The sequence below is a fragment of the Bacillus rossius genome, chromosome 8 (assembly GCF_032445375.1).
Source record: "Bacillus rossius redtenbacheri isolate Brsri chromosome 8, Brsri_v3, whole genome shotgun sequence".
NCBI classification, from domain to species: Eukaryota; Metazoa; Arthropoda; class Insecta; order Phasmatodea; family Bacillidae; genus Bacillus; species Bacillus rossius.
Genome location: NC_086336.1, coordinates 3,623,000 through 3,650,885, shown reverse-complemented (window position 1 = coordinate 3,650,885; position 27,886 = coordinate 3,623,000). Strand labels below are relative to the sequence as shown.

Here is a 27,886-nt window from a genome sequence, read left to right as displayed (position 1 = left end):
AACATTAAAGATTGAAATGAACATGTTGACATACGTTTTTAAACAGAGAAATTATAGTCTTTCAAGCACTTTCACTGCTATGATACACATAATATTACTTTAGTAAAAGATGTGTCTATATAAATTTATAATAAGTTCGAATTTAATCTACAAATAAACATAAAATATGTGTTTGTTAACCCAAATTCTAAAAAAAAAAATTGTATTGCTTTTACAATCAAAATATTATCATAATATTATATACACTGTTATATTAGGACTATGTCAAAAACAGAAGAAAACATGCATACCTAACATTTAGGAAACCAAAACTGAAGTAATCTGTTTTATGTTTTTCTTTAGTGATTTTTGAGCTTCTTTTACAAAGTCAGGCTCTCGCGCATTTAGTCTTCGGGTATTTAATGGATCTGCTATCTCTGGAAGTAAGCACTCTGCAAAAAACTGTTGTAGCTTTGACAGCATGAGTTTTTCCAAAATTTCTTTGTCGAACAAAATTCTTTCAACATGGAAATAATTTTTCGTATGAACTACAAAGTCATAATAATTTCTACTGCAGACGCCAAGTTGACCTTGAATCTGGTAAAAAAAAAAAAAAAAAAAGTGGGTTTTCTTTAGACTCAAATCTCCAAGTTTTTCTTCGATAAACATTTTTTCTTTTCTTTTTTTGAAATATAGTCCTTTAATTTATCGTCCCCAGCTGAAAATAAGCATTTAACTTCCAGCAAACCATCGTCTGCCACTAGTACATCTGGAGATATTCCGAGAAATGAAAAGCTTGGGTGTACAAAAAAAAAGCCACAATCTTCGACTTCGACATTTTTTAGTTGGGAATACATATTATTAGCATCATTTTCGTTAACTCGTCCAAACTGAACGGCTTTGGAATTTATCTCCCTGTGATACAAAATTTATTTTACTAGACAGTGACAGGATGTATGTGTTCTTTTTACCACAAAACCGAAACTATATGCTGTAAGTCTGTTCATAGTAGCATCCCTCCATTTAGTGTTCTCGTGTTGACCAACAGTACTTCCTTCTTTCCAACTCATGAATATTTTTTAATGTTGTTGCATCCAGATTCAGGTTTTCGAGGATAAACTTCATCTTTGTATCAAGTTCTTCAGGACTCAACACATCTTCAGGACACAAAATGTCTTCAGCACTTGGACCATACTCCAAATCAGGACCAGGAGTGTTGTTTGGTCGTCTCTTTTTATTTGGAGGGCCATCTTCATGCTGGAGACAGCTAATTTTTAAAACTGTTTGGAAGTATTTTCCTGGGCTTCGACCAAATTTGTTTTTCCATGGGATGAAGTGCCACCTAGGACCTCTGACATGGGCCAGTCCAGCTCCCATACAACGAGTGTTATAAGAGCCTCTTTTAGCAAAGTTTACCCGTTTTCCATCTGAAAACTTAGCTAACATACTCATATATCGCTAACCTGATTTTCAGTTTTGTTAAGTACGAGTCTATCAGATTTCATTACTATAGGATCAAGAGCCTTTTCAATAGCTTCCATAATCCCCGACTCTTTCACAAATGTCACAGAATTTTCATTGGTATTTTTTTTCTTTTTCAGTATTCTACACGGCAGTTTTCGTGACAACCGAATACATGATGAGGACCATTTTTTATGTCAAGTTTCAATCGAACGATAGATGTACCAACAAGAGTTGTTCCAGCAATTTCGATTGCTTTTCTAGCGCCGCGCCGGATTTTAATCTTACTATTCTTGATTCAAGCAAACGACGCGCAGATGGTGGAAATGACATATTTCTGGAAAATTTGTGAAAATAGTTTATTTTCAATGTGGTTTGCACACTCAATTTTTATGACTTCCCTTCCGTAAGGAACTCGCTGCTTTATTCTAGAGTAAACACTGAATCTCCGTCACCAAAGTAAGTATTTTAACAAGTGCTGCTCAACACTCCCGCAGAACCCTTCTACTATTATAGTTTGTTCCATTACTGTGCTTGGACCACTATATTTTTTAAAGAAAAGATGTTCATTCACCTTTTTGTCTTTGAGTCTTGCAAATTCGCATGCGTAGCAATACTTCCTTTTCACTCCCAGGTACAAGAGTTGGTTTGTTTCGGCTCTGATAATGCAATTCTCCAAAAGAAAAAAAAAGTTAATATGCACATTTTGACTGGATGTTATAAGTACTGAAATATTTTATTTTATGAACAACAGACTATAGAGTAAGCATTGGTGTAAACAGGAAGATAACACACCACTCCACTTAAATTGAAACTATGTCAGTCAGTCCTCTTATTCCAGCCGCCATCCCCTACGACACTAATATGTGGTGTATAATTTTCTACGTTCCCTATGGCAATAGCTAGTTTTTTATTCCATTCTCTATCATTTTCTTGGAAAGTTGTCTTTGCCGAAACTAAATTTAAAAAAACCATCATAGTAGTAGCGTTAAGAAAACTTATGCAAATCACATGTACACATATTTCACTACACAAATCTTATCACATTATAGGGTTGTGCGAATAGTGTATTTTGGTGGTCGAAAATTTTGATTCGAACAGGAATTTTTTTTAATTTATTGCGAATAATTTCAAGGTCGAAAAATTATCTTACATTTTCACTTAGATAGATACATAACAATACAGAACACATGTAGTGAAAATAGTAATACTATATTAACTTTTGCAGACAAAGTGAAAATTGTACCATGTTTATTAACCTATTGAAGCAATGTAAACATCATTAATATGCACAATTCCAGATATAAATATTAAAAAGTGCAGTGTTGTACTTTTTAAAATTAAAATCCAAATTCCATGCCCGCAATGAATAACGGAGTGCAGAGGGGGGGGGGGGGGGGGTGGAGGGGGGGAAGTTGAGAATTTGTAAAATTTGAAGGAAGTAGGCTGGAAAATAACTTGTTGCACTCATGGGTGCCGCGTGTTGAGATCCTCTTCAAGAGAACTATACTACCAGCCAGCTTGTGTTAGCTACCCAAGGTCGACGGCCCACTGTTGAGATTCAGCGCTTCGTTTCGTGTTGTCACTGGGCGTCCTCACACGTACATACCCACACCACTTGAGGCAGACATTCCTCCAGCTGCCCGAAAGTAGCGGCAATCTCCTGATAGTTCTGTAGATCTCTTTCCAGGAGTGTCAAGTGAAGGCTGACATTTCACGAATGTGGTAGCACGGTCGTGGGTGGCGAGTGCTAAGAGATGGTGTTATCATCTTGTAACGCGTATATTTATAAATGTGTTTGTATGTAAATCTGTTTAGTTTCGCTATTTAAAACGTGTTTATCTTAAAACGTTCATTGGTTACCAAAAAGTAATCAGTAGGTAGAAACCAGAGTATATAACTGTAACTACCATTTTTACTTCCACGTATTATTACCATAACGAAAAAAGCAACCTTTTTTGCGGAGCGTCACAATATGACTGGGCACATAGCGGCGGTGAGGACTGCCATACACACAGTGTGTGAGGTAACATTGCGTGAAATATACCCTGCATTATTTTAATGCTGATATTGTTCCCGCAGTTGCTAGCTGCCAGACGAACGGTCACGTGTCACGGCTTGTTTTGGTATCAATTCAGGTCCTACATGTACTTGTAGGTTATCAGTGTTTTTTCATAAGACAGCCATCTTTAAGGGAAATAAATAGTTAGATATAACAGTGTATTATTTTCGTGCTAGAGAAGGTTGAATACGGATTCAAGAAAAAAAAATATTTTTATTAGGTTAGATCGGGGATGGTCAAAACTAGTCCAAATGACAATAACGATGCTTTTACCTGGAATCGTGAAGTGTCGTATGATTAAGAGTCTACTGTATATCGGCAAATAAGCAATTATGACTATAATATCTTATGAAAAAAGAGAAGTTTGGCTTTACCTGAGTAACAACCAGCAAACTACAGATGTGCCTGTAAATATTAGCAATTTTAATCTTTCATATTCGACTTCCGAATGTGAATAGTTCATAAATAACTGCGCAACTATTCGTGTTTACGAATATCCGCATATCCCAATACATTTTCCATTTTTTTGTGACTAATATTGGTATACTAAAATTAAATTAAATACTCATTTTTAGGCAACTAATAAGATTTTCAAACTGTTGTCTCATTGCTATGTGGATTCATTCAATGTAGCTTCCTAAGTAAAAACAAAATAATGTCTGATAAAGGGATTTATCCTTGAGTTACATTCAGAAAGTCGTCTAAAAATTTACAATTATTCTTTCTCCTCCGAAGAACAGAACAACTTAAAATGTTATGTAATAATACAATGGTATATGTACCTACCAGCTGCTTAATCTACTGAGCCTTTTATTTAATGTAAACCTTAGCATGCAAGTATGAAATATATTATGAAACTTTTCGCACAGCGGATCTTAGTTGTTCCAAAATATGTAAAATATATTTAACCTATCTAAGGTACAAGTTTCAAGTTTACACTTTTGGTTCACATTGTCTTGAACTCCAACAAAAAAAAAAAAAGGGGGGGGGGGGGGGGAAAGAGAGAAACTATCTCCAAATTTTTGCTATCTCAGAGCTAGTGCACTGAGATTCTCAGGGTAGACGAATTAAGTAAAAATTATTGACAGAGTAACGAATGGTGCTAAGAAATTAAGTTTGCCGCTGAATATGGGTTGAATTCCCCAACGTAGCCATGTTAATTTTTTAAGTCTTACACATAGGAACTGAAATAATATATATTGAATTGTAAGGCACAATATTTTTTATAAGCAGCAATTAATTTAAAAGTTGGCTAAGTAATTGTAACTAACAATTTGGCTTGGACAGTATAATACTCACGTGAATGAAAACAATACAACCGAATTGAGAACCTCTTTTTTTTAAGTCGGTTGAAAATTAACTTGTTTTCATGCTTACCAAATCTAATTTTCCACATAGAACTGTTTGTTTACTCTTACTTTTAAGCTGAGGATTTTTTGCCTAACTTATACTTACATAAAAGTAAACACATTTCTTGAATCAGGATAGTTTAGTTTGCAAAGCATCACTTGATTACATTTCAAATTGAAAAAATTGGAAGTTTTTGTAAAGCACAATATGGCACAAAATATTTTTTGCCCAAACACACTTTACAGTTAATGGAAGAAATAATTAAAACTATAAAAAATTTGGGTTCTACTTCTCTTCAAACCTTTAGCTTTTCGCAGCACATCCATGCATATCTGAATTGATAGCACTGTTCTGAGCTTTCTTCTCGTCGTTGACACAGTACTCCGCACCATTCAGATTATTTACTGGCACGGAGGAGGTGGGGTCAGATTCCGTTAGCCGAGGATGGGTCCGAAGTAATGGCAACACGGCAGCCGGCTGCACGCTCCCGCGCGCAAGACAGGCGCATGTGAACCTACTCGCGGCCAGAAAAAATAGCTGAAAATGCAAAATACGAAATATTTCTTCTTCTAATAAAGTTAGCAGTATGCCACCGCTTACTTTTTTTATCTTTACTTTAAAAGGAAAAATTCTGCAGACTCTAAATATTTGTATATCTTACAGCCTGTTTTTTAGACCACTTTTTCGGTTTTCCTTAATTTTAAAAACGTAAAATAAAATACTTATCAATATTTTTTCTACAATATTAATCTGACAGATGATTTCTGTTGTAAAACTGCAGCAAACAAGCCAAGTACGAACTTTTTATTTGAAAAATTGTAGAAGATGTAGAAAACACTTTTTAACCTACAATTCCCTATCAAGTCGCTGGACCAGGGACGGCCTTAACCAGTTAAAAAATTCTAAGCTATAAAGTCATCGAGACTGCATTTTCATTTTGTCTTCCCCAGAGTAACCTGGAAGGTGGTGTAGCTAAGAACAGAGATGGAAGATGACTATCAGAGACTGGACTATAGGTTCAGGAAAGATGTTGGCCAGACTGGATCGATCACACATTGTGCTGGGCGGGTCGACTCCCGGCTGGGAGCCGGAGTCAATGTGCCTGCTGAGTGACTAGATTCATCTCGTAGATGTTCAATGGTTCTGTTGCAACATTCCGTTTAAGTACACGGAATAACTGCTCTTGCTCCATTTAATTGAGGTGATAGTGTTTCAATAACAGTTCCTAAAACTTCCTTCCTCAAAATCATTCATCTGACTGCGTAAATCCTTGTTCCTCAAGACAAGACGTTACATTCGCCTGCATGTTCACGAGACTGTTCGTTTGCGAATTGAGTATTTCACACCTCAGCCAGCCTGTTTCCTTACAGCTGAAGAAGCCTGCCACACTTTAAGAATGTGTACGGTGGATGTTTGGAATTATGGGTGTATGGCAACAGACTCGTGCAAGCACATTTGATGCTTCATTGGAAGGGGCTGGCAAAATAAGCTTCTATTTTTTCAAAAAAATTAGCATTTATTATTGTGAAATTAGCATTTTAAAAGCAACTTATTTAAAAATTAATATTTACATTCTAATTTGTATTAACTAAATATTAACATATTAAAATGCTACAAAAAATACTCTAGTTTAGTTCAGTTCAGTAAAAAATAAAAATAATAAAAATCTTGACTCCCTAGATTAAAACCACAAAAATTATTTAAACTTTTATTTTACTTACAGAATTTTGTAGGCGAAATGCTATCAAACATTAAGTAGCAGGTTTGATTCATAGAATAATGCACAAATCAACTGGATTAATTGGGTTGGGATGTATTTTGACATTATCTCAGAATGCATGTAACTTAGCTGCACCTCAGAGACATGGCAATATCACGAAGAATGGTCACAAAAACTAGTATAGAGATGTTACCAGAAGCTCACCACACGAGGCAAGTGTGAAATTTGAAGGACCGCCGAGTCACTATAGCATCGCTGTCGTCGTTTACTTCACACTCCCGCTAAAGCTAATTGCAAGAAAGTGCAGCCTGTTTTGTTTTCATTTAATTAGCCTACACCTTTAGTCTGTGCGATGAGAGAATCTGTGGCACAAATGGCGGATGAGTTTTTTGTACTAACTTAATTGCTGATAAGTCTTAAGTGGGAAATATGTCGTAGACAGACAGTATAAATATAAGGTGAGTCAGGTAAATGAAAGTCTACACGTAGGGTTGTTTCTTTCTAAGTGTAAATATATGTAAAGTAATATTTCACAAAGGATTTTTTTTACAAGTACATGACATTTTAAATTAACTTAGCTGAAAAAAGCATTTACTTTGAAAATTACTAAAATAGCATTTCTGTTGGAAATTAGCAACAAAAAAAAAAAAAATCATCTAAAGTGTAAATTAGAAAAAAATTGCGTCTATAGCAAAATGCTAATTTTTCTATGCCCCTTTTCATTGGAAACATTGTCACTAGTCGCAGGATTAATGCTCCATAGCTCTTTTAACAATATTTTCGGGTACTGATAAGTGTTACAGTTTTCACCACCCCATCACCTTTCCAAGCACACTTTTCTTTCAGTCTAAATGTGTGATAATTAAATATAGTCCTTTCAATTATACATTTCAGGCTGCACTTGGGGTGCCCTTTTTTTAAGAGGGTTTTACTGTAATTAAATTCACGAGTCAGCAAAAGGGTAGAGAAAACTTGAAAGTGAGAAATAAGTTATTTTACAGTTCAATTATGAGTCACACCAATACCTGTAAGTCTCTTCCATTTATGCAACTTGATGCTACATGTACAAGTAAAATCTTTTTTAATTCAAGCACATTATAATATATTTTTACTTACACACCATCAAATCCAAAAAAAACATTTCTAGTGACATTCTAGACACACCTACTCCACAGAGGTAGTACGTATTATGAATCAAAATCAAAAAATAAACAGTCGTGTGAGACGCTGGTGCCCCACACACTGCATGAAACCAAACATCTCCACGATGAAAACTTGTTAGAAAGAGTAGGAAAATATATAGATGAAAGAAGAACTTAATGCCGGATATCATCGACAAAAAAGACTTTTTTTTTTAACCTTTAATAATTCACACCAGTTAAAATTTATCTTGAATCATAAAAAAAAAAATAATTCCTGCAAAACAACTAAGCAATTATTAATTCAGCGAATGGTAGTGTCGGAGAGCCATTAAAAAACCCTGTGAATGAAATATCTCTGCTATGTATTTACTGCCCAAATTTGGGTGAGAAACGTTTATACCAGTTGTTATGCTGTTTAAAAAAAAAGTTTTTTTTTGAAGTGTAACATAAACAACAGGAAGATGTAGTGTTCAGTCGCGGCCGGCCAGCAGGTGCTTGTGCACCATCTCCTCCTTGTTGATGAGGTGCGTGGTCTTGTTGACCAGCTGCATGAGCGCGCTCAGGTGGCCCGACCACTCGTTCAGCACGTCGCTGGGGTCCTTGTTCTGCGTGAAGCTCACCACGCCGGCCGGCCGGTCCGTCTTGGCCGTCACCGTCTTGTTCACCACCAGGTTCGACAGGAACTCCTCCGTCTCCTGCGTTCAGCACACCACACTTCTCAGTGGGTTCGCGTTGCATTGCCCTGACAATCCTCGCTGAACAACATTTACACATTTTCTGACTATTATATTTTATTAAATAATTTACCTATTTCACGATTTTCTGAAATAAATAAAAGTACAAAATACAGCCAACACCATTCCACTTTCTGTATTTCTTTTAATATGTAACTGTTTATATTATATATTAAATATATATTTTTAAATACATATTTATTAGCGATGTGCGAGTCTCGGCATCATCGAGAACGAGTCGAGACAGAAATTTTCTCGATCTCGCCTCGAAATAATTTTTTTGGCTCGGAATTTTCGAGAATTTTGTAAACAAGAAATAGGTTACGTAATATAATATATTGAGGCAGCATTTTGCGTTGCGTGTTGAAATAATTAACATATCTTCAACGTAACGTAGATCGAATAAAATAAAATATACTTGTTATGATAGTATACACAATAAATTATTAAAAAGTTAAAAACAAACAACTTCCGTTCACAAGTCACTACATGAAACGGTAAACGTAAACAATGAATTGTGATGTGGTTATCACATTAAACTACAGAAGAAAATATTTATTTTCCGTTAATAAAACCAACATTAAAGTCAAAAATAAATCATTTTCGGTATCAATATCAAGTATCAACGTAAAACGGTACGGTAAAAAATAAAATATAAACATGACTGCAGAATTCTTCCGCGATTGCATTTTGTTTTATGGCCTTAGGTTATACACACGGCCAGCAGTATATAACAAGCAACATGATGTTTAAATTGCGGTCCGTATCGATAGTGACATATCGATAGTGGTGAATGTTCAGACTTTCATGATCAAGTACCGTCCATGGCTCAAGGAAACTGTATAGCCTATGGAGTCAATAACGTATGTTTACATACGACAGTAGGCAAATAAACTGTTAAGTGAGTGTAAAGGTAAAGTTGTAATTGCAAACCGAAAACAAGTAAAGTTGAGTGCGATGGAGGAAAGTGTTAGTGTTGTGGATAAAAAAGAACGGAAAATGGCCACAATATGGAACTTTTATTTAAAAAAGAAAGAAGGTGGCGAATGTAAATTGTGTAAAAACATTATTAAAACGCCTTCATGCTCGACAAGTGGACTTTTGCAGCACTTGAAACAACATCCAGCCGCTGAAAAAGAATTCAACAAAATAACTGCTGAAGAAAAGAAGACTTCTAGTCGACAACTTTCAATGTTTGAGTGTGTTGCAAAAAAAACAGAAGCTTTGCATCAGCGATGTGAGGAAAAATCAAATAGACAAAAAAATTGCTATCATGATGGCTTGTGATTTTCAACCTTACAGCATGGTGGATGACCATGGCTTCAGAGGTCTAATCAACGAATTAGAACCTAGCTACGAGATTCCTTCGCGAACAACATTTTCAAGGACGGTTATACCACAGTTGTATCAAGAGGAAAGAACCAAACTGGCTGATGAAATTAGTACAGATGCCATCAATGGTCTGGAGTCGCTTTCTTTCACTACCGATACATGGTCATCTAGGAGACATGAAAGCTACATTTCGCTTACAGGCCATTACCTAACAGAAGAGTTCAAATTAAAATGACATATTCTTGGCAATTACCACTTTCCAGGCTCACATACTGCAGATGCAGTACATGCAAAACTTGTAGGGGCAATGGAAGAATGGAATTTGCCAACTGATCAAGTCCCAGTTTATGTCATAACAGACAATGCAAAAAACCTTAAATGTGCCATAAGGAAAACCTTATTTCATCATGTTCAGTGTTTTGCACATACACTACAGTTGGCACTGCACGATGCAAAAAATGAACATGATATTACAGCACTTTTGGCAAAAGGACGAGCTATTGTTGGCCATTATCGACACAGTAATGTTGCTCGTGAGAGGCTGCATGCACTTCAAGTGAAGCTAAACAAACCTGTTCACGAGCTACTGCCAATGGTGCCAACTAGATGGAATAGTGAATACACCATGCTGTCACGTCTTGTTGAGCAGCAGGTGCCCATTTCTGCTGATTTAGGAGAGAGCATGGCAGTGGAGAACTTCACCTCTAGTGAGTGGAAACTAGCTGCTAGCATTGCACATATTTTGCAACCAATAGATGAGGCCACAACCGAGTTATGTTACTCAAAGTTCCCAACACTGTCATCAAAAATCCCATTGATATATGGAATTGAAACAATGCTTACAAACTATGTCCAAACAGACCAATGCAAATCTGGTACTGCATTTGCTAAATCACTGCAAAGAGGTTTAAAATCAAGATTTCCTTCATATTCTTGTGTGAAAGAAGATCTTCTTTCAATGGCGCTTGACCCTAGATTCAAGACTGTGATATTGCAAGACCATGAAAAGTTGTTGTGCACGAAATACATCACTTCACATCAGCAACCTGAAAATGATTATCGTCCTGAACCAGAACTGGAGCAGGTGAGTGAAGCTAAAGAGACTTGCTCACTGTGGTCAAGTTTTGAAGTGTTCAAGAAGACATCACAATCATCAGTTAGGACTAAATCATCAAGTCTGGAGGAAGAACTAAAAATATATTTACGTGAAGATGTAATTCCAAGGAACGGTGACCCACTTACCTGGTGGAAAAACAACAAGATACGCTTTCCAGCTCTGGCTAAAGTAGCAAGAAGGTATCTGGCAATACCAGCTACACAAGTTGAAAGCGAACGACTATTTAGTACTGCTGGAAACACTGTGAGCATTAGGCGTGAAAATTTGTTGGCTGAAAATGTTGAAAAGCTGGTGTTTTTAAATAGCCGCTTTAGACCTTAAATTAGGCTAGCCACTAGAGTGTTCTTTCTTTGTAAACTAATGTTTCATTCATCGTCTTTTGTGGATACTTGATAAAATTATTGAATAATTATGTATGTTTGTCAGATTATTGAGTTTTACTTTTTTGGATCATATTATCCTGTTAACTAAAGTACAGATTTCTCGATCTCGACTCGATTCTCGAGAATTTTTAAATTGCTTTCTCGATCTCGTCTCGAATTCAAAAAAGTCTTTCTCGCACATGCCTAATATTTATATATCTGATTGAGAAAAAAAAAACTATACATTAAAAAAAGTACGAATGCAAACAAATACAGCAGAATGCTATCATACATAATTTTTTACAAAAAGATTTGTGTTATTTTGTTGTTTATAAAATTCATTCATATATAGTACGGTTCTTAATAGTCTATTGCTATCACTATTTTGCGACACATCTATACGTTAGACACACATGAACACAAGTTTAAATTTTAAGAGCTTAATGTAGCCTACATAACTTGTTAAAAGTTCCTATGCAATGAATTCTGACAGTGCACATGTATGCTAATGTTACATTTCCAGTTTTTATTTAAATTGCTAAAATCAGCAAATAAAGGTATGCCTATATTCAGACCAATATGGTATTTTTCACAACAAAAAAAAATAGTTCCAAAGCTAATAGTGAAATTAAATTTGATACATAAGGTTTGTAACCATGAAACTCATATTTAAAAAGGTAAAATTACATAAACATTGCATACTTACAAAATCAGTTTATGTTTCATGGCTGGTGCAACTGGTTTGACATAAATTGTTTCAAATGCATTATATTACTCATTATAAAATGCTTTGCACAGACTTAGTACAGTAAAGAAATTATGAAAATGAATCCATTACATTTAAATTTGATTTTACTACATATTCTTTAAACTTATCGTGTGAAATAAATCCACTCACTAATAATTCACATTTATTAATTTAATTCATAATGTTTATTGATAACTCAAACTCATCGGGTTATAAGATCATCTACATCCATGTATTGCTGCCATGATTAAATTTTAATTTTGCCACAGATAAAACTACAAATTTTGCTATAGCTTATAGAAAAAAAGAGCACTTATCATTTTTACATTTTCCCCGATCACAGGGGTGCTAGTAACACAATCTATTAGTAAGGAAACCACTGTGTTAAGGTAGTGACTACCGTACAACCATAGAGTGTATTTATACAGCTTAACACACTTAAAATCATATGTATGAACTGTCTCACCTCTACTGGAAGGTCCAAGAGTTCTGCCATCCTCTTCAACGTGATTTTAGTGTAGTACTTGGCCATTACACGAATGTTCTGGAAAAAAAAGAGAAGAAATCTAATAATATACAGAAATTGTAGTTGAGAAAAATACCAAACAAGCTGAAGTCTACATTCCAATTTTTTTAAGCTGTTTGGACCTTGCTGCATGTGTGTTTAAGTGACGATGGAAGTTTAGTACTTGTTGCTTTTGTGTTTGGTTTGTGGTTTGTGGTTTTATGGTGGGTGTGTGGGTGGGTTAATGGATGGGTTTGTGTGTGTTTGTGTGTGTGGGTTTATGGGTGGGTTTGTGTGTGTTTGTGGGTGGGTTTCTGTGTGTGTGCATGTGTGTGAGGCCATGTGGCAGTCCCTCCTCTCAGCATTGTAAATGTCCCGTGAACTGGCACCCACACAATTAACGTGTCTATCTTGGCAGATGTTTAAGACACAACTGTGCCCAAACATAGGTAATTTGTTTTTGCATTAGATTTCCTACGCTTTCTACTGAACATTCTGTGACAAAACTGCAGCCATCTGTGTTTCTAAGAGCACCTTTTATATTCCTCCAGTCACGAAGGAAGTAAGTAACAAGTAAGGTGAGTGCTAGTTTTTATGGAAGTAACTGACAAAGAGTAGCTTGGGGTATCTTCTCTCTCCCCGGTACAAAGGGATAGGAAAAAAAAAAATAAAATATAATAGATGAAAGGGAATCAAGGGCTTAAAAAATAGCAGACTTCTTCGCCTTTTAGTTAGGAAGTGCGGGAATTAGATTTGTCGTAAATATGGGAGGAAAAACAAAGTCTTCACTTGTATCCATGGAAGTCTAGTGAAGACAGATCTCTGGCAATACCCTAAATTGAGGCAACCCTTACAGTGAAAAGGTTAGATTTTTTTTTGCTCAAAATTAAGGGCGTTATCGATACGCACGGACGATCCTTCTGCAGGAAAAAAGGTTTTAAAGCAAAGGCTACACATGTTGCTTTTTAAATTTTGCGCTGGATATTCAAAATACAATAGACAGAGGTTTTATAGGTACACCAAACCTCCAGTAATAAGATATTTAGTTTTAAAATTATTAACTTTATAAAAGTTTTAAAATTCAGAACCTGGTTCCTTCTCACATAATTAACTTTGTCTTCTACCAAATAAAATCTCCGAAAATGTCAACATTTTGCATACTTTAGCAAAATGTACATTATGCCATTTTTTAAATTGTAACATAGTATATATAGATATAATTTTATTGCACATACATTACTTTATACTGATGGCAGTATTGATAAGCTGTAGTTCTGTATAAATTACAAGATTCTATTGGTATTTTGAAAAGATGTAAATATTCGGGTAAAAATTTACGTAAATGTGAATGATAACATTACTTTAAGTATCACAATGCCATCATGCAGAATGAATTGAAAACATTCCCAGGAATAAAGAACAATTCTGCCAACTGCAAATAAAAGCTTTTCTTCACACTTACTGATTGTTTTTATAAACTAAAAACATTTTTGGGTTTCAGGAACCATCTCAAAAATTATACATAACATTATCACCATAACTTTCATAATTTCAACCAAAATTTAAAATTTCTTACTTCTTAAATCACTCAAACCACATAGTAGGTACTAAATGAAGCAGTGTTAAATATCTATGACCTTCCGCATTACGTTTTCAGAAATGGCGTCGATCAACTCGCATAAACAGCTGTGTTCTGTGCCAAACTTTGTTTTTCAAAAAAAAAAGTTCAGATATTACGGGAATAACTTAAAAAAAAAACAGCATAATTTTGCGGTTTGCAGCAAATTTTGCGCTTCACCATATTTTTGGGTCCTTTGTTACGACAACCTATACATTTATATTAATTTCATGAACTAAGTTTTCCAGATGAGTACATGTTACGTATTTAATTTACTTAATACATATATATTAAATTAATATTTAATGGTATTAGAATAAATACTAAAATAAACATTTACAAGCCTAGTAAACTTTTGTCAGTGTTGAATTTTTAATTTCCTATTTTACTCCAATATTTTCTTAGAATTTTTTTTCCTTGATTCTCAAATCTCTTGAATACTGGAGATTGGGTGGTATTCGAGGATCCGACCGGCCCACCCCACGCGCGAGCGAGAGCCGGAGGCGACTCACGTGCTCCACGACCCGACTCCGCAGGTCCTTCCACCTCTTCTGCCCGTCCTCCGAGCTGGAGTCGAACACGTCCGTGGCCTTGCTGGTCGCCGAGCCGTTCTTCAGCTCGCTCTCGTAGATCTCGCACAGCCCCGACCACTTTATCAGCTCCGGGTTCGTGAACAGCCGCAGTAGCTCCCTGCGCAGCCAATAGCATTACAGCATTACCACTCGAGCTAACTCTTTCAACACTGTCCCGCCAAAACTTCCATATGAATGGAACAAACTTTAAATTTGCTAAGTTTCAGAAACACTAGCATTACCACTTGTTATCACATGACAGTTCTTATAACTATGTTCAGAGGCAGGGACGTTGGCCCACCAAAAATTTCAGATAAACGGAACAAACTTTAAATCTGCTAAGTTTCAGAAACACTAATGCATGCAATTACCTATATACTTGTTTATTAAGGCAACTGACCACTAAAACCAATAAAGTCTGTCTTGTACATACTTTCAATTTACTACAATAGGCATGTGCCAGTATCAGTTTTTTTAGTTCGAATGGAATGCGAAAATGAATAACAAATTATTCTCGAATGTGAGTATTGAATTTGAATAGTAAGAATGAGAATTGTAACGACACAATTTTTTTTTTTCATGTCATGTAAAACATACATGGGGAAAAATGGGAAATATGGAGTGTAAATCTTCTGGTAAATTAATACTGAAGTGAAAGGTGGTTAGCTGAAGTCAGCTACAATAATTTAAAATAAATAAATAATAATAATAAAATTGTTAAAATATTTAACTAAAAAATATGTAATTTCATGCAGCTAACACAACCAAACTCTACTTTAGTTTTTATTTTTTGTATTACCTAGAACCAACTACTAATTGAACTTTCATTATTTTTAAGTGTGAGTATTCTCAGTCGAATATAATACAAATACATAATAAACTATGTATTCGTATTCAAAAATCCACACAGGTCTAATACCTAAACAAAGATTTATTTTATTACTGCACAGTACTCAATAATATATAACAATCTAAAATCATAAAGCTTTACCAATTTTTAAACTATTCATAAGTTCATGAACTAACTACCTTTTCTCAAGAAACAATATTCCTTATAAGTTCAACTACAGTAGAACCCCGATTTAACGAAGTGCTATGGTTACCGAAAATGTTTACTCTAAATCGATGTTTCGTTAAATCCGATTTACCGATTTTCAATGACCCCCGCACTCATAATCGCGTCCCTACGTTTCCATATCGTAGACAGGGTCGACGCTGATATCTTGGGCTGCCGTGCTATCTCAGACTTTGTCAACTTTCCATCTTAAACGTTTTTGATCTCGCTCGTACGGCCCCCGGTTAGTACGTACACCTCAGTCGTACATACAGATTTTCAGAAACCGTGAAAAATTAGGCAAAAAAAATTATGAAAAGTGTAAGAAATACGTTAAAGTTTATTAAAATACAGTCGCAACCTGCAGCGTTTATAACAAAAACGAGCTACATACACATTGTGTCACAGAAAATTTTTTTAAAAAATGGCCACAAATTGATGGAAATTTCCCGTCCATAGCGCGCCGTACGCGGAGAAAGGTAATTAATTGTACTCGGTCAGCTGTTGTTACAGCGCGGCGTAGCCGCCGGCTGGCTGTCTCTGTTCGCTGAGCTGCGCATGCACAGTATAACTCACTCAACACTCCGCCCAGACTCGTGACCTTCCATCACCAGCCAGCCAATAGACGCAAGCTTAGCGAGAAAAAAAAATAAAAGCTCCATCGCCGTGTCCCAGTTTTGTCGTTCTAATACCAGTAACATAAACGAATCGTCAAAAAAAGTAACAAAGCCGATATCCAAAAACAGTAAAGAAAGTAATGTACAGTAGAATCCCGCCGATGCACGCGGCAGTGTCTAGATGAGCTCGGCGCGTCCACTATCGCACGAAAAGCCGTCTCAGCTGTCATGTTATCTTACCCGCCCGCACGCACTAAAAGCTGCTCTGGTAGCTTCTGCGAGAGCGTAAGAAACTCGTCCGGCCAGGCTGGCGGTAGCGGCGGTTTGACGTCATACGTGACGTGACGCTTACCTCTCCCATCGCATGCTAATTCTTCAAGGCTCATCCCTCCCAGAGCCACAAACCATGTTTAAACACCCCCCCCCCCCCCTTTACCAACTAACATTTCAACACATTCCCTCCCTTATTTCAACCTTCTGCGTGAGAAACTGTCAGCATCCTCCTCCCCTCCCACACCGCGTGCGACAAAAGCCAGGTTGTATAGTCCATTCTCGGTAAAATAAATATTTTTATGGGCTTATACGACTGTCCCTCGCCATTAATAAATACTTTATAAGTTTAAGTTATTATGATACAATTTGTTTATTAGTCACACAGGAGTTTCTGCTGAAAAATCACTAATACCTCGAATTTTATTGAATAGAAAAATTTAGCAGGGCCGTAAATATATTAATTTTAATGCATAGTTACTTTTCCATCTGCATTCCAACGTTTTTTTTTTTTTTTTTTTTTTTAAAAACGCTGCGAAGGGATGTGGAAAAGATAATTGCTTGAGCTGTCAAAATAAACATCGCTGACGGCAAGGGCGGGAGCGCATCCTGTTGGTCTGTCGCTGTGATTATCTACTCCAAAAACATGTCACAGCATTTCAGGATAGTATTGTTCTTATATCTTTCGTTTATAGCCGAATGTTTTCTACCTGATCCACACAAGTTACTTCGACACGTTTTGAACGAAAATAACCAGCCGGCTAGCATAGCCGAACTCGCGTGACGCGAATTCATTTAGCGGGAGTATTTTATGCATTTGGACATACTTGAGGGGGGGGGGGGGGGGGGGGGGGGTAAAAATTGGCCCGAAATCTCTATTGCGACCATTCCGGTTATAAGTCCGTTTTTCCGGAAACCGTGAGTGGTCGCATCAGTGGGATTATACTGTACCAATAAAAAAGCTAAGCAGGTCGTCAACAGGCAGTGTAGTCAATTCCAATCGCAATCTGTAGTCAAAATCCAAGAAGAAAAGCAAAAAATGAAGTCCGAACAGCACTTATAAAAAATGTATTCCAAAAACTAAACACTGCGCACAAAGCTCTTACTGAGAATAATGATAATGGCGTATTGGTGTGACGTGGTCACAAGTTGAAAAAACCTGGAGGATGGGAAAGGGAATATTTGGAAACGTGTGATTATTGGCTAGCACTGTTACTATGCGGGCGTGATTGAAAGATAACGTGGTGAGTCAAGCCAAGGATAGAGGAGAGGGAGGGGGATGCGGACAAAGAAACCCTTCATGACGTCATGTGTCGGGGACAGTCTATCTATCCAGGCGCGCGCAATGGCACGCACCTACGCAATTCAGTTACAGCGCCCGGAGTTTTTAAGCAATTTGAACAATTTTTTTTATTTTTCATGTTTGGACAGATGATGCAAAGGCACATATTAATATATAGTACCTCCATTCTATTACTGACACCACAGAGTGTATTTTTTAATAAGTTTCCGTTACAATTTACTTTAATTTTTTGGAAACATATATTATTATTTTAATAAATTGGTGTTTTTTGATGGTTCCTGAAAACCTTTACGTTAAATCGCTGTCTTCGTTAAATCCGTGTTCGCAAAATCGGGGTTCTACTGTATTTCACAAGTGATGAAATGAAAAGCACCACAAACGCAAGGTGAATATCCTTCTCAATCTAAACAGTTTTTTACTCCACATACTTTAATATGTATACTCGGAACATTAGATAATTTTTGAGTACAGACATTCCATTTTGTAGAAAGCTGTATCAAGTTTTTTTTGTTTGTATTTTTTACACACTTAGAAACACCTTAGGCCCTTTAGTTTATACAGTTTACAATATTTTATATGAAACCTATAATTAAGATTATAAACTGCTTGTAAGAAGTCACAATCGTGACAAGCTAAGACCTAGATTGTTCCTTGCATGTACAGAAAACACTTGAAAAGTAACCCAGCTGAAGTTGCAGACAGTGGTGTGTAGAGTCCTGTTAAAGATTACTAAACTCCCGGATAACAGTTATTGGTTGAATTCAAATGTGTTTGAAATTAATTTTGACTTCTATTCTCCTCATGACAAAAAACATACATGTTGTTTACAAGGTAGGTCCTACAGAAAACAATCACACGTTCGCCGATCGTTACTCCCAGTCTTATGCTGTAACGTAAGAATGTCCCTAGCGATCTCCTTGTCTAAGTACGTAGCAACATGGGAACTACGCAGACAAATGGACCACTCGGGCCTGCGCAGCTCATCTGGGGCCTAACTTTTAGTTCTTGAAGTCTGAAAGATGAAGAAAACAAACGTTGAAATTTAGCAGCAGCACCGCCCTGGCACTTAAGATACGAAATTATAATTAAACGCATCTAATTGCTCATAAAAGTATGAAAAGTAAGTCTCTATGACCTTGCACCATATAACCAGCTGATACACTTGAATGATAAAAACATTATATTTATTCTTCTCAAACTTTACTAATACAAGCTAGTGAGTGCAATGCTACATGCTATACATGATGAGATACTCGAGACTGCTATTCCTCATGAGATTACCATTTTTGCAAAATGTTACAACCGATACCACCTAAACTAAACCCTGCTGTACGTACTACTAGAATCTGGCACAGGAAAAGAAATATGATGCCAAATGTAATCTCACTGTGTTTCGCAAAGTGAACTAAAAGATCATCTTTCAACTGCTGGTCTCCCACTGTCTTCCTCTTGTGGTGATCTCGTATAGCTGAGACGGTGTGCATTAAGAGGCCGTGTCACAAATTTGCGCTCCTATCTATATCAATGTTATTTTAAAAGGCAGTTTTTCTCAAAGTCTATAAGAGGTAGGGGCCAGAAATTTTGCCTACTGAAAGTATACAATACATTTAACATAACCGCTTTTTTCAAATTTAGTTATCATATCATATATTATTTCTGTGATGAAAAAAATATAATCAATATTTTGATTTGTCCAGATACAGTGGAATTTTGCTTATATTTATAATTATTTAGCAAAAACTGAAAAAGCCATTGAAATGTATTGTACATTACCTTCCGATCAGTGTCTTCATGATCATGATGGGTTTAAAAACCTGGTTGTAATCAAGTCTTTAACTATTTCATGACAACATTTATACTTAATAATTTGGAGATAGGCCTTTTCTATCCTAAGCCCCTGAGCTTTCACTATCTGGTCTGGCGACCGACCTGACACTCTTCAACCACCACAAGGGTCTCCGATTGCACATCCGATAAAAAAAAAGCTGTTCGTTCATTTGTTTTTGTGTCACAGACTTCACACATTTATGCCAAGGGAATATTCCGCTGATGTGACGCCATACGAATGTATTATTCGCGACCATACAACTTTTTTGTTTGTCATCGGGAAGAAATGTTCATTTTGAATTGAGCATTTTTAAATGTCAGCGTAGAATATGCTTATCTGCCCATTTTGTTTCTTTCCATAATAATGAGTAAAGTTAACATTGTCATAGACATTTTATTATATTCGTTTGCCGTCCAAGTAAAACTGTCACACTATATCGCACGTAATTATATATTTTACTAATTTGTTAGTTGTCATTTTATTTAAGTTACAAATAACAGTAATCAAAAACTATTACTTAATAGTCCAGAAAAGAGATTGAGTTATTATTCATTTAATAGGGGTTTAAAATATGGTACTACATACATATTATATATATTATACATATTATATATATTATACATATATTATCTTGTTGTCTTCTTTGTAACTTTACTGGAAGAATGGCATTTGGTATGTATGTTAACTCACAATGAAAATACTTCAGAAGTACTCAACAGTGAACAACCTAGGCCCTATACTAATTTCATTATGTTCATGGAAATATAATTAAAATTACAAATAATGAACTGTATGTGTTTCACGTAGAGATATCGTACGAACTGTATGTGGTACAGACCAACATTTGCTAAGGCTCTGAAAATACTTAATTTCAGTTAAAGTGTGGAGAATATTAAAAGTTAGAAATAATGATATATATAAAACAATGCAAAGTTATCAGCATAAAAATAGAAGTTATTTTTACGTAGCGCCTATTGGAATGAATATTTTGTGTTGAATTATGTGGCATGATTAATATTCTCTTATGGTATGTGTGTTTTGTTAAAATCTTATAAAACATAACTTACTGTTGAAGGATTTTCATTTTTTTGTTATGATCTTATTTAAACAAGTTTTAATTATATTACACATGTCTATTTTAAAATCATTTTAATGTATACTTATAGAATTGTAATAGGCTTTATAAGGACTCTCAAAATGCATGTGAGCATCTATAATTATCGACATCACCATTATGGCCGTTTCACAAGATCAAATATTTATTGAATTCAATCAGTTGCATTCATTGTACATGATTTTCAATTTGTACATTGAATTCAATACAAATTGAAGATGTTATTCAACTAAGCTTATTAACTTATAAGTATTTTGTTTGTCCAGTACATAAAAGTAAAAGATTCTTTATTATTTAAATAATGAGCATCTATAAGCAATAACGTTTTCTAAATATTTACATAAACATAATGAAATCTAATTTTTCAATACTTTATATCTACGATCACATCAACGGCAGTATTATGTAATCAATGAGGTAATGAAATATCTTTAAAAGATATTTTCTCCTCTGTAAAGTAAATTTGTGATACAGCCCTCTTAATGTTAGTCTAGTGAGTTATTTCGTCTTCTAATATGCTACAACAATATATAAAACTAAGTTTTGTTAGTGTTTTAGTCTTTTGTAATGTGTAATGTAATCAATTCATTTTTTTTTGTAAATTCTTATTCATAAAGATACATATCATAATAAGATAAATAGTAATATTTGTAAATTTAGATTCTTTGAAACAACATCGATAAGAGGTTCTCCTACCTCTGTTAAACTGTATGATGGTGCATTGTAAAAAAATTAGGTAGTCTGACTTAAGTGAGATTGTATTTAGATTGTGTGTAATGCATATGCAATATCTAAGCATAAGAATTTATGTTATTATCCTTTTAAAACGTTACACTATGAATTTCGTATACTTTTTAATGTCAACTACCATTATTTTTCACGGAATATTACATCCAGATAAAGAATAATTACCACATGTTTGAAGATTAATTGTATTCCGATACATTTAAAGTATTAAAATTTTTAGATACGACTCATACTACAGTTGTAAATGTGAGATTTCTTGATTCTGAATCCCTGCATCCGCAATTTCCTAGTGAGCCGCCGGTCAGATTGTCATCCTCTCAGATTGTCGAGGAACCAGATACATTTTTCGTCGAGTAATCTGGCGGTATAGTAGCTTTATCACGCGCTGCGGTTACAGTTACTTCGGTTGAATAAGCCACTAAATCTCACTGTTAAAAGAGAGAACTTCTAGACCAGAATATTGGAAATAAAAATTTACTGACACGGCCTCTTAAGGACGTCAGACCCACCAAGTTCCACCGCACTCCTTCATCATGGACCTGCCAAACATGTAACTCACTGTGTCGACTAGGTTGCAATGACAAAAATTATCGATTTCTTTCACCGTTTCATGCATTGCCCTTATCATACGTGAACCGAATATGAACTGACAAGATGCAAATGTAGCAATTATCTTCCAATGATTTTATGTTGTCCCTTTCATGGCAAGTTAATTTTGTTTCCCACGCCTAATTAAAAATGTGGGGTGTAGTCAAGACACCACAATGTGTTGCGTCACGGAGAGAGAGCGGGAGGGGGAGAGAGCGGGAGGGGCGGAATGAGAGCGGGAGGAGGGACGGAGGGACGGAGGGGCGGAGCGGGAGAGGCGGCGCAAGAGCGGGAGGGGCGGAGCAAGAGCGGGAGGGGCGGAGGAGAAGAGGGACGGAGGGACGGAGGAGAAGAGGGGCAGAGTGAGAGCGGGAGGGGCGGAGTGGGAGGGAGGGGCGGAGATAAGAGGGGCGGAGGGACGGAGGAGAAGAGGGGCGGAGTGAGAGCGGGAGGGGCGGAGTGGGAGGGAGGGGCGGAGATAAGAGGGGCAGAGGGGCGGAGTGAGAGCGGGAGGGGCGGAGGAGAAGAGGGACGGAGGGACGGAGGAGAAGAGGGGCAGAGTGAGAGCGGGAGGGGCGGAGTGGGAGGGAGGGGCGGAGATAAGAGGGGCAGAGGGGCGGAGTGAGAGCGGGAGGGACGGAGTGGGAGGGAGGGGCGGAGGATAAGAGGGACGGAGGGACGGAGGAGAAGAGGGGCGGAGTGAGAGCGGGAGGGACGGAGTGGGAGGGAGGGGCGGAGATAAGAGGGGCAGAGGGGCGGAGTGAGAGCGGGAGGGACGGAGTGGGAGGGAGGGGCGGAGGATAAGAGGGACGGAGGGACGGAGGAGAAGAGGGGCGGAGTGAGAGCGGGAGGGACGGAGGAGAAGAGGGGCAGAGGGACGGAGGAGAAGAGGGGCAGAGTGAGAGCGGGAGGGGCGGAGTGGGAGGGAGGGGCGGAGATAAGAGGGGCGGAGGGACGGAGGAGAAGAGGGGCGGAGTGAGAGCGGGAGGGGCGGAGTGGGAGGGAGGGGCGGAGGATAAGAGGGGCGGAGGGACGGAGGAGAAGAGGGGCAGAGTGAGAGCGGGAGGGGCGGAGTGGGAGGGAGGGGCGGAGATAAGAGGGGCGGAGGGACGGAGGAGAAGAGGGGCAGAGTGAGAGCGGGAGGGGCGGAGTGGGAGGGAGGGGCGGAGATAAGAGGGGCAGAGGGGCGGAGTGAGAGCGGGAGGGACGGAGTGGGAGGGAGGGGCGGAGGATAAGAGGGACGGAGGGACGGAGGAGAAGAGGGGCGGAGTGAGAGCGGGAGGGACGGAGGAGAAGAGGGGCAGAGGGACGGAGGAGAAGAGGGGCAGAGTGAGAGCGGGAGGGGCGGAGTGGGAGGGAGGGGCGGAGATAAGAGGGGCGGAGGGACGGAGGAGAAGAGGGGCGGAGTGAGAGCGGGAGGGGCGGAGTGGGAGGGAGGGGCGGAGGATAAGAGGGGCGGAGGGACGGAGGAGAAGAGGGGCAGAGTGAGAGCGGGAGGGGCGGAGTGGGAGGGAGGGGCGGAGATAAGAGGGGCAGAGGGACGGAGGAGAAGAGGGGCAGAGTGAGAGCGGGAGGGGCGGAGTGGGAGGGAGGGGCGGAGGATAAGAGGGACGGAGGGACGGAGGAGAAGAGGGACGGAGGGACGGATGAGAAGAGGGGCAGAGTGAGAGCGGGAGGGACGGAGTGAGAGCGGAACCATACTTGTAGGTGGGTGTCTCGTCCAGCAGCTTGTCCTGCAGCACGCGGTGGGTGAGGTCGGACTGCTCGTTGTCGTACGGGGCCAGCACCAGGTAGCACACCACGTGCTGCAGGGCCTGGTGCCGCTGGCCGGCGTCCTGCTGCACGCAGGGCGTGCCCAGCACGGCGCGGTAGTGCTTGCAGATTGCCAGGTACGAGCCCTCGTGCTGGTCCATCTCGATCATCAGCCTGCGGGGCATCACGCTCGGCTCCAACACTCACGCATTCGCAACACCGTCTCCCTTCCACTGGACTCTTTCCACGTTACTCCAACACCGGGTCACGTGAGGCACCTCAATTTACCAGCATCGCAAAAATAAAAATTGTTAAAAAGTATGTCATTCAACAGTAAAAACTTATTACAAAATGGAAAAATTCCCCCAACGTAAAATACCGTAACATGATAGTTAATTTATATTGTTACTTGAACAAGCTTAGGAGCAGCTTCATTTTATTTCTGTTGGACCAGCAATCTTTCTGATGATCATCAATGGGAGGCAAGAAAAATGAGCATCTTGCTGTAGATATTTTTTTTTTTGTTAACTTACTCTCCAGTTGATATTTTTTGCTTATTTACAACATGTTATTTGAGCTAATTTTCAGCTAAATCAGTTTAAAAAGTTTCAATGAGTTCTAAAAATCATTTTAAAATACCACAACTGATACACATTTTTTGACAGTCAGTTTCCAAAATTGTTCTAAAAAAATGTATCTTTTCACATTTTGAACAAATCAACCCAGTCTTGTAGACTTTCAGTGACTTGACACACCTTATATTCATATACTTTGCATTTTGTCTGGGACACATGCACATGCATAATCAGGTGACTTACTTACCCACGCACCAAATACACCTCTCTAAATACTCATATACAGAAAAAACGATCGCATCAGCACAAATGATCTAGAAACTTCTAGAACAATTACCATATACATACATTAACAAATTAAAGAAACATAATAAACAATGCCTAAAAATACGTAACAGCACATAAAAACATAAATAAGCAAGCAAGCCAGCAAACCGGTGAAAAAAACTAATCAGAAATACCAAAAGAGCATTAAATAATGTCCGTAATGATCATAAAACATGAGGCAAATGCACAAATACCTCTCAAAAGAATAAACAGCTTTTATTTACATCATACCAGAATGCAACTACATATAATTTCTGATTATAAAAACAAATTAAATCTTTAATTAAGTCCTTTACGAAGCAGGGTGGTCCCTGGGTCGGTACGAAATGAACAAGATTACAAACGCCGGCACGACTGTTAACTAATGCTAGATAACATTTCGGAAAGGCAAGAGAGCAATTGTGACCAATCTACAGGAATGGCTCCTAAACAACACTAATGCAAACGAATGAAATTACCAAGATGGCCAGTGAAAATGGACCTTAAGGCAAACAAAGTAACATTCGTTCTTGAATTTATCTTTCTTTTAAAAATAGTGTTAACTCATTTGGCTGAGCTACTTGTTACGAACACCTGAATGATAAGATGCTGCTGCATCACAAACACTGCATGTGGAAGATGCACGTCTCGTCCACCGAGTGGCGAGGTTTGTCAGTTGTCCGACGTTGTCGGAGACTCATGCCATCTACCTCTAAAAACCTAATTGTAAAACTTTACAGACAACAAGCAACATAAAAAAACAAAGTTCTGAAGATGAAGATAACAGGAATCTTTACACATTGGGTAACTTAAATGGACTCAGAAAAATTATATGGCAAAGGCTGCCTACATTCCTATTATACAGTGCAAACAATTTGTACCTAACGCCAATACAACTATCATTTAGAGCATGACAGTACTGTTGAACCAATACAGCCACACCATAATTAATATTTTGAATTAGTTAAAATTGTTTAGCTAATACCATTCAACAACAGCCCACAAAATCACTGATACAAATCTTACCTGTAGTACTTTAATTTAAGGTCCTGGGTTGTTTCGTCATCAAAAAACTTTGTGTTTATTTTCTTTGATATGATCTGTGTTCTGATGTAGTCTTTTTTGGCCAGACACAAGCGCATTTGTTCCAAAATAAGTTCCACCTGTAAACAAAAAAAAAATTCACATTCTATAAGTAAATAATTTTATTTACTTCAAATACTACAAGAGACCTCTACAGTGGCAAACCTGCAGCTACTTAACCGCAATACAAAAACAACACAATCAACACAATTCATAAGTTCAGGTCTTTAAAATTATTATATTTTTAACACTTTAAATTTTTAAGACATGGCAGGTAGTCAGGTCGTCCAATAGTCATAGTGTGATCGTAGTACCGCAAGGTCGCGATTGGGGCATGGCTCGTAATTAATAATGTAGTGGAGGATAAATTTTGCAGCTGCGGTCAGGGCGTTATTTGAATATTATTTTAATTGAATTTATACTTTACTAACCTTATTTAAATTATCCCTCCGGTCCTGTTAGTATTATTTAATTTCTATTAATAATTTTAATCGAAAATTAAATTTAGTTAATTTATGCCAAGTAAGTATAACTTCTATATAACTTCTGACGAGCATACGTAGATACGTATGCATACATTTTATTTCATTTTTAATTTTTTTTTTTATTTTGATGGTTTTCCTTGTCTTAAATGGGCTAAGCGCTAAGGTGAAGTATGTTATGCTGTTAGGGCTTATGCTCATTTAAAGGAAACTATTATTATTATTTCATGGAGAATAATTCATTATTTTTCCCTCACATGATTATAACAAATAGTATGGTGCAATTCTACCACATGGTGAATCATTACACGTAAGAGACTTTTTTTTTTAAACTGGAAAAAAAAATTAGGTGTGCTCTTTGTTGTAACTTTTTTTTCACTTGGTAATATTACATAATGTTAATACCGGTTGTTCAGGTGAATTTTCGTTGATTTTGTGAAAAACTATTTCACGGTTTTGTAGCATATTGAGAATGGCTTCGATGTCATCCGGTGACATTGCTGTTTGCGAGATTTCCGTACGCTACTAATAGGCACGTACCTTCTCTTTCTTGTCCATGGATCCGTATGTTTCCACTTGTAACTCTTGAATGATGTTCGCTGCCTCGATGATGTTGCCTTCATCTTCCTTCATCTTGGCCAGTTTGTGCGTGAGGCGAGCTCGCTCCACTTCCACGTAGATCTGGACACACCAACACAACAGCACACAACCTGTGAGTAGTACACAAGACCATCTTTGGCATCTGGTCCCTATTTAACTGACAATACGATACCTTTCCCTTCCACTTTAACCTATAAAACATTATGGTTGGCTTATTTTTGCCTAACGACAACTACACGAATAATTCTGGTGGTGAACTGGGACTAAAAGGTTAAAATTTTAAAATTCAGATAGATTATAAAGTTAGGTAAAATATATAATTATAACATATATATATATATAATTATATATAATTTTAACATGACTGCATATAATTGCAAATTTGAAAGCACATGTTTGGCTCAAAGTTTTCTTGCTGAAAGGTTTTAAAACAAAACACAATGATTTTTATACAATACTAACAATTGGTTTATGCTGTGAGTTTTAGTATGTGACTGCTAACAAACCAACATCCTAAATAATCAATGCTCATACTGGGACAATGGTTATCAGTAAGGGATGAATTAAAGCTTAACTTTCATCATTATAAACGATGATCAGTGATGATGAGTGGTGGGAGACACACAATCTGACCAATTAGCCAACATGGTCACTTTATCAGGATCACTCTACCACTAAGACCAGCTACGTAACAGCTCCTTATTTCAAAGGTGGTCTGATATTCCAATAATTGGAGCAACTCCTTAATTAAGCTGCCAGGTCTACAGCAAAATTAATCACTAAAATGTCCTAACTCAACTATTTATGTTATACACAAGAGTTCCAAAGGGATCGTCCATTAATCACGTGAGGCTCGAAAGGGGGG

General features: G+C 37.5%; 1 protein-coding gene across 1 annotated transcript in view; it reads right to left on the bottom strand.

The window, feature by feature from the left end:
* Positions 1-7,063: 7,063 nt before the first annotated feature.
* LOC134535497 (26S proteasome non-ATPase regulatory subunit 12) overlaps positions 7,064-27,886 on the bottom strand; it is a 30,942-nt gene continuing 10,119 nt past the window's right edge. Inside the window, exons 4-9 of the mRNA XM_063374630.1 lie at positions 26,962-27,102; positions 25,883-26,019; positions 23,925-24,149; positions 14,643-14,820; positions 12,474-12,551; positions 7,064-8,409 (exon numbers count right to left, since the gene is read on the bottom strand). Coding sequence (XP_063230700.1) covers positions 8,185-8,409; positions 12,474-12,551; positions 14,643-14,820; positions 23,925-24,149; positions 25,883-26,019; positions 26,962-27,102 — 984 coding nt within the window. The 3' untranslated portion in view covers positions 7,064-8,184. The remainder of the gene's footprint in view (positions 8,410-12,473; positions 12,552-14,642; positions 14,821-23,924; positions 24,150-25,882; positions 26,020-26,961; positions 27,103-27,886) is intronic.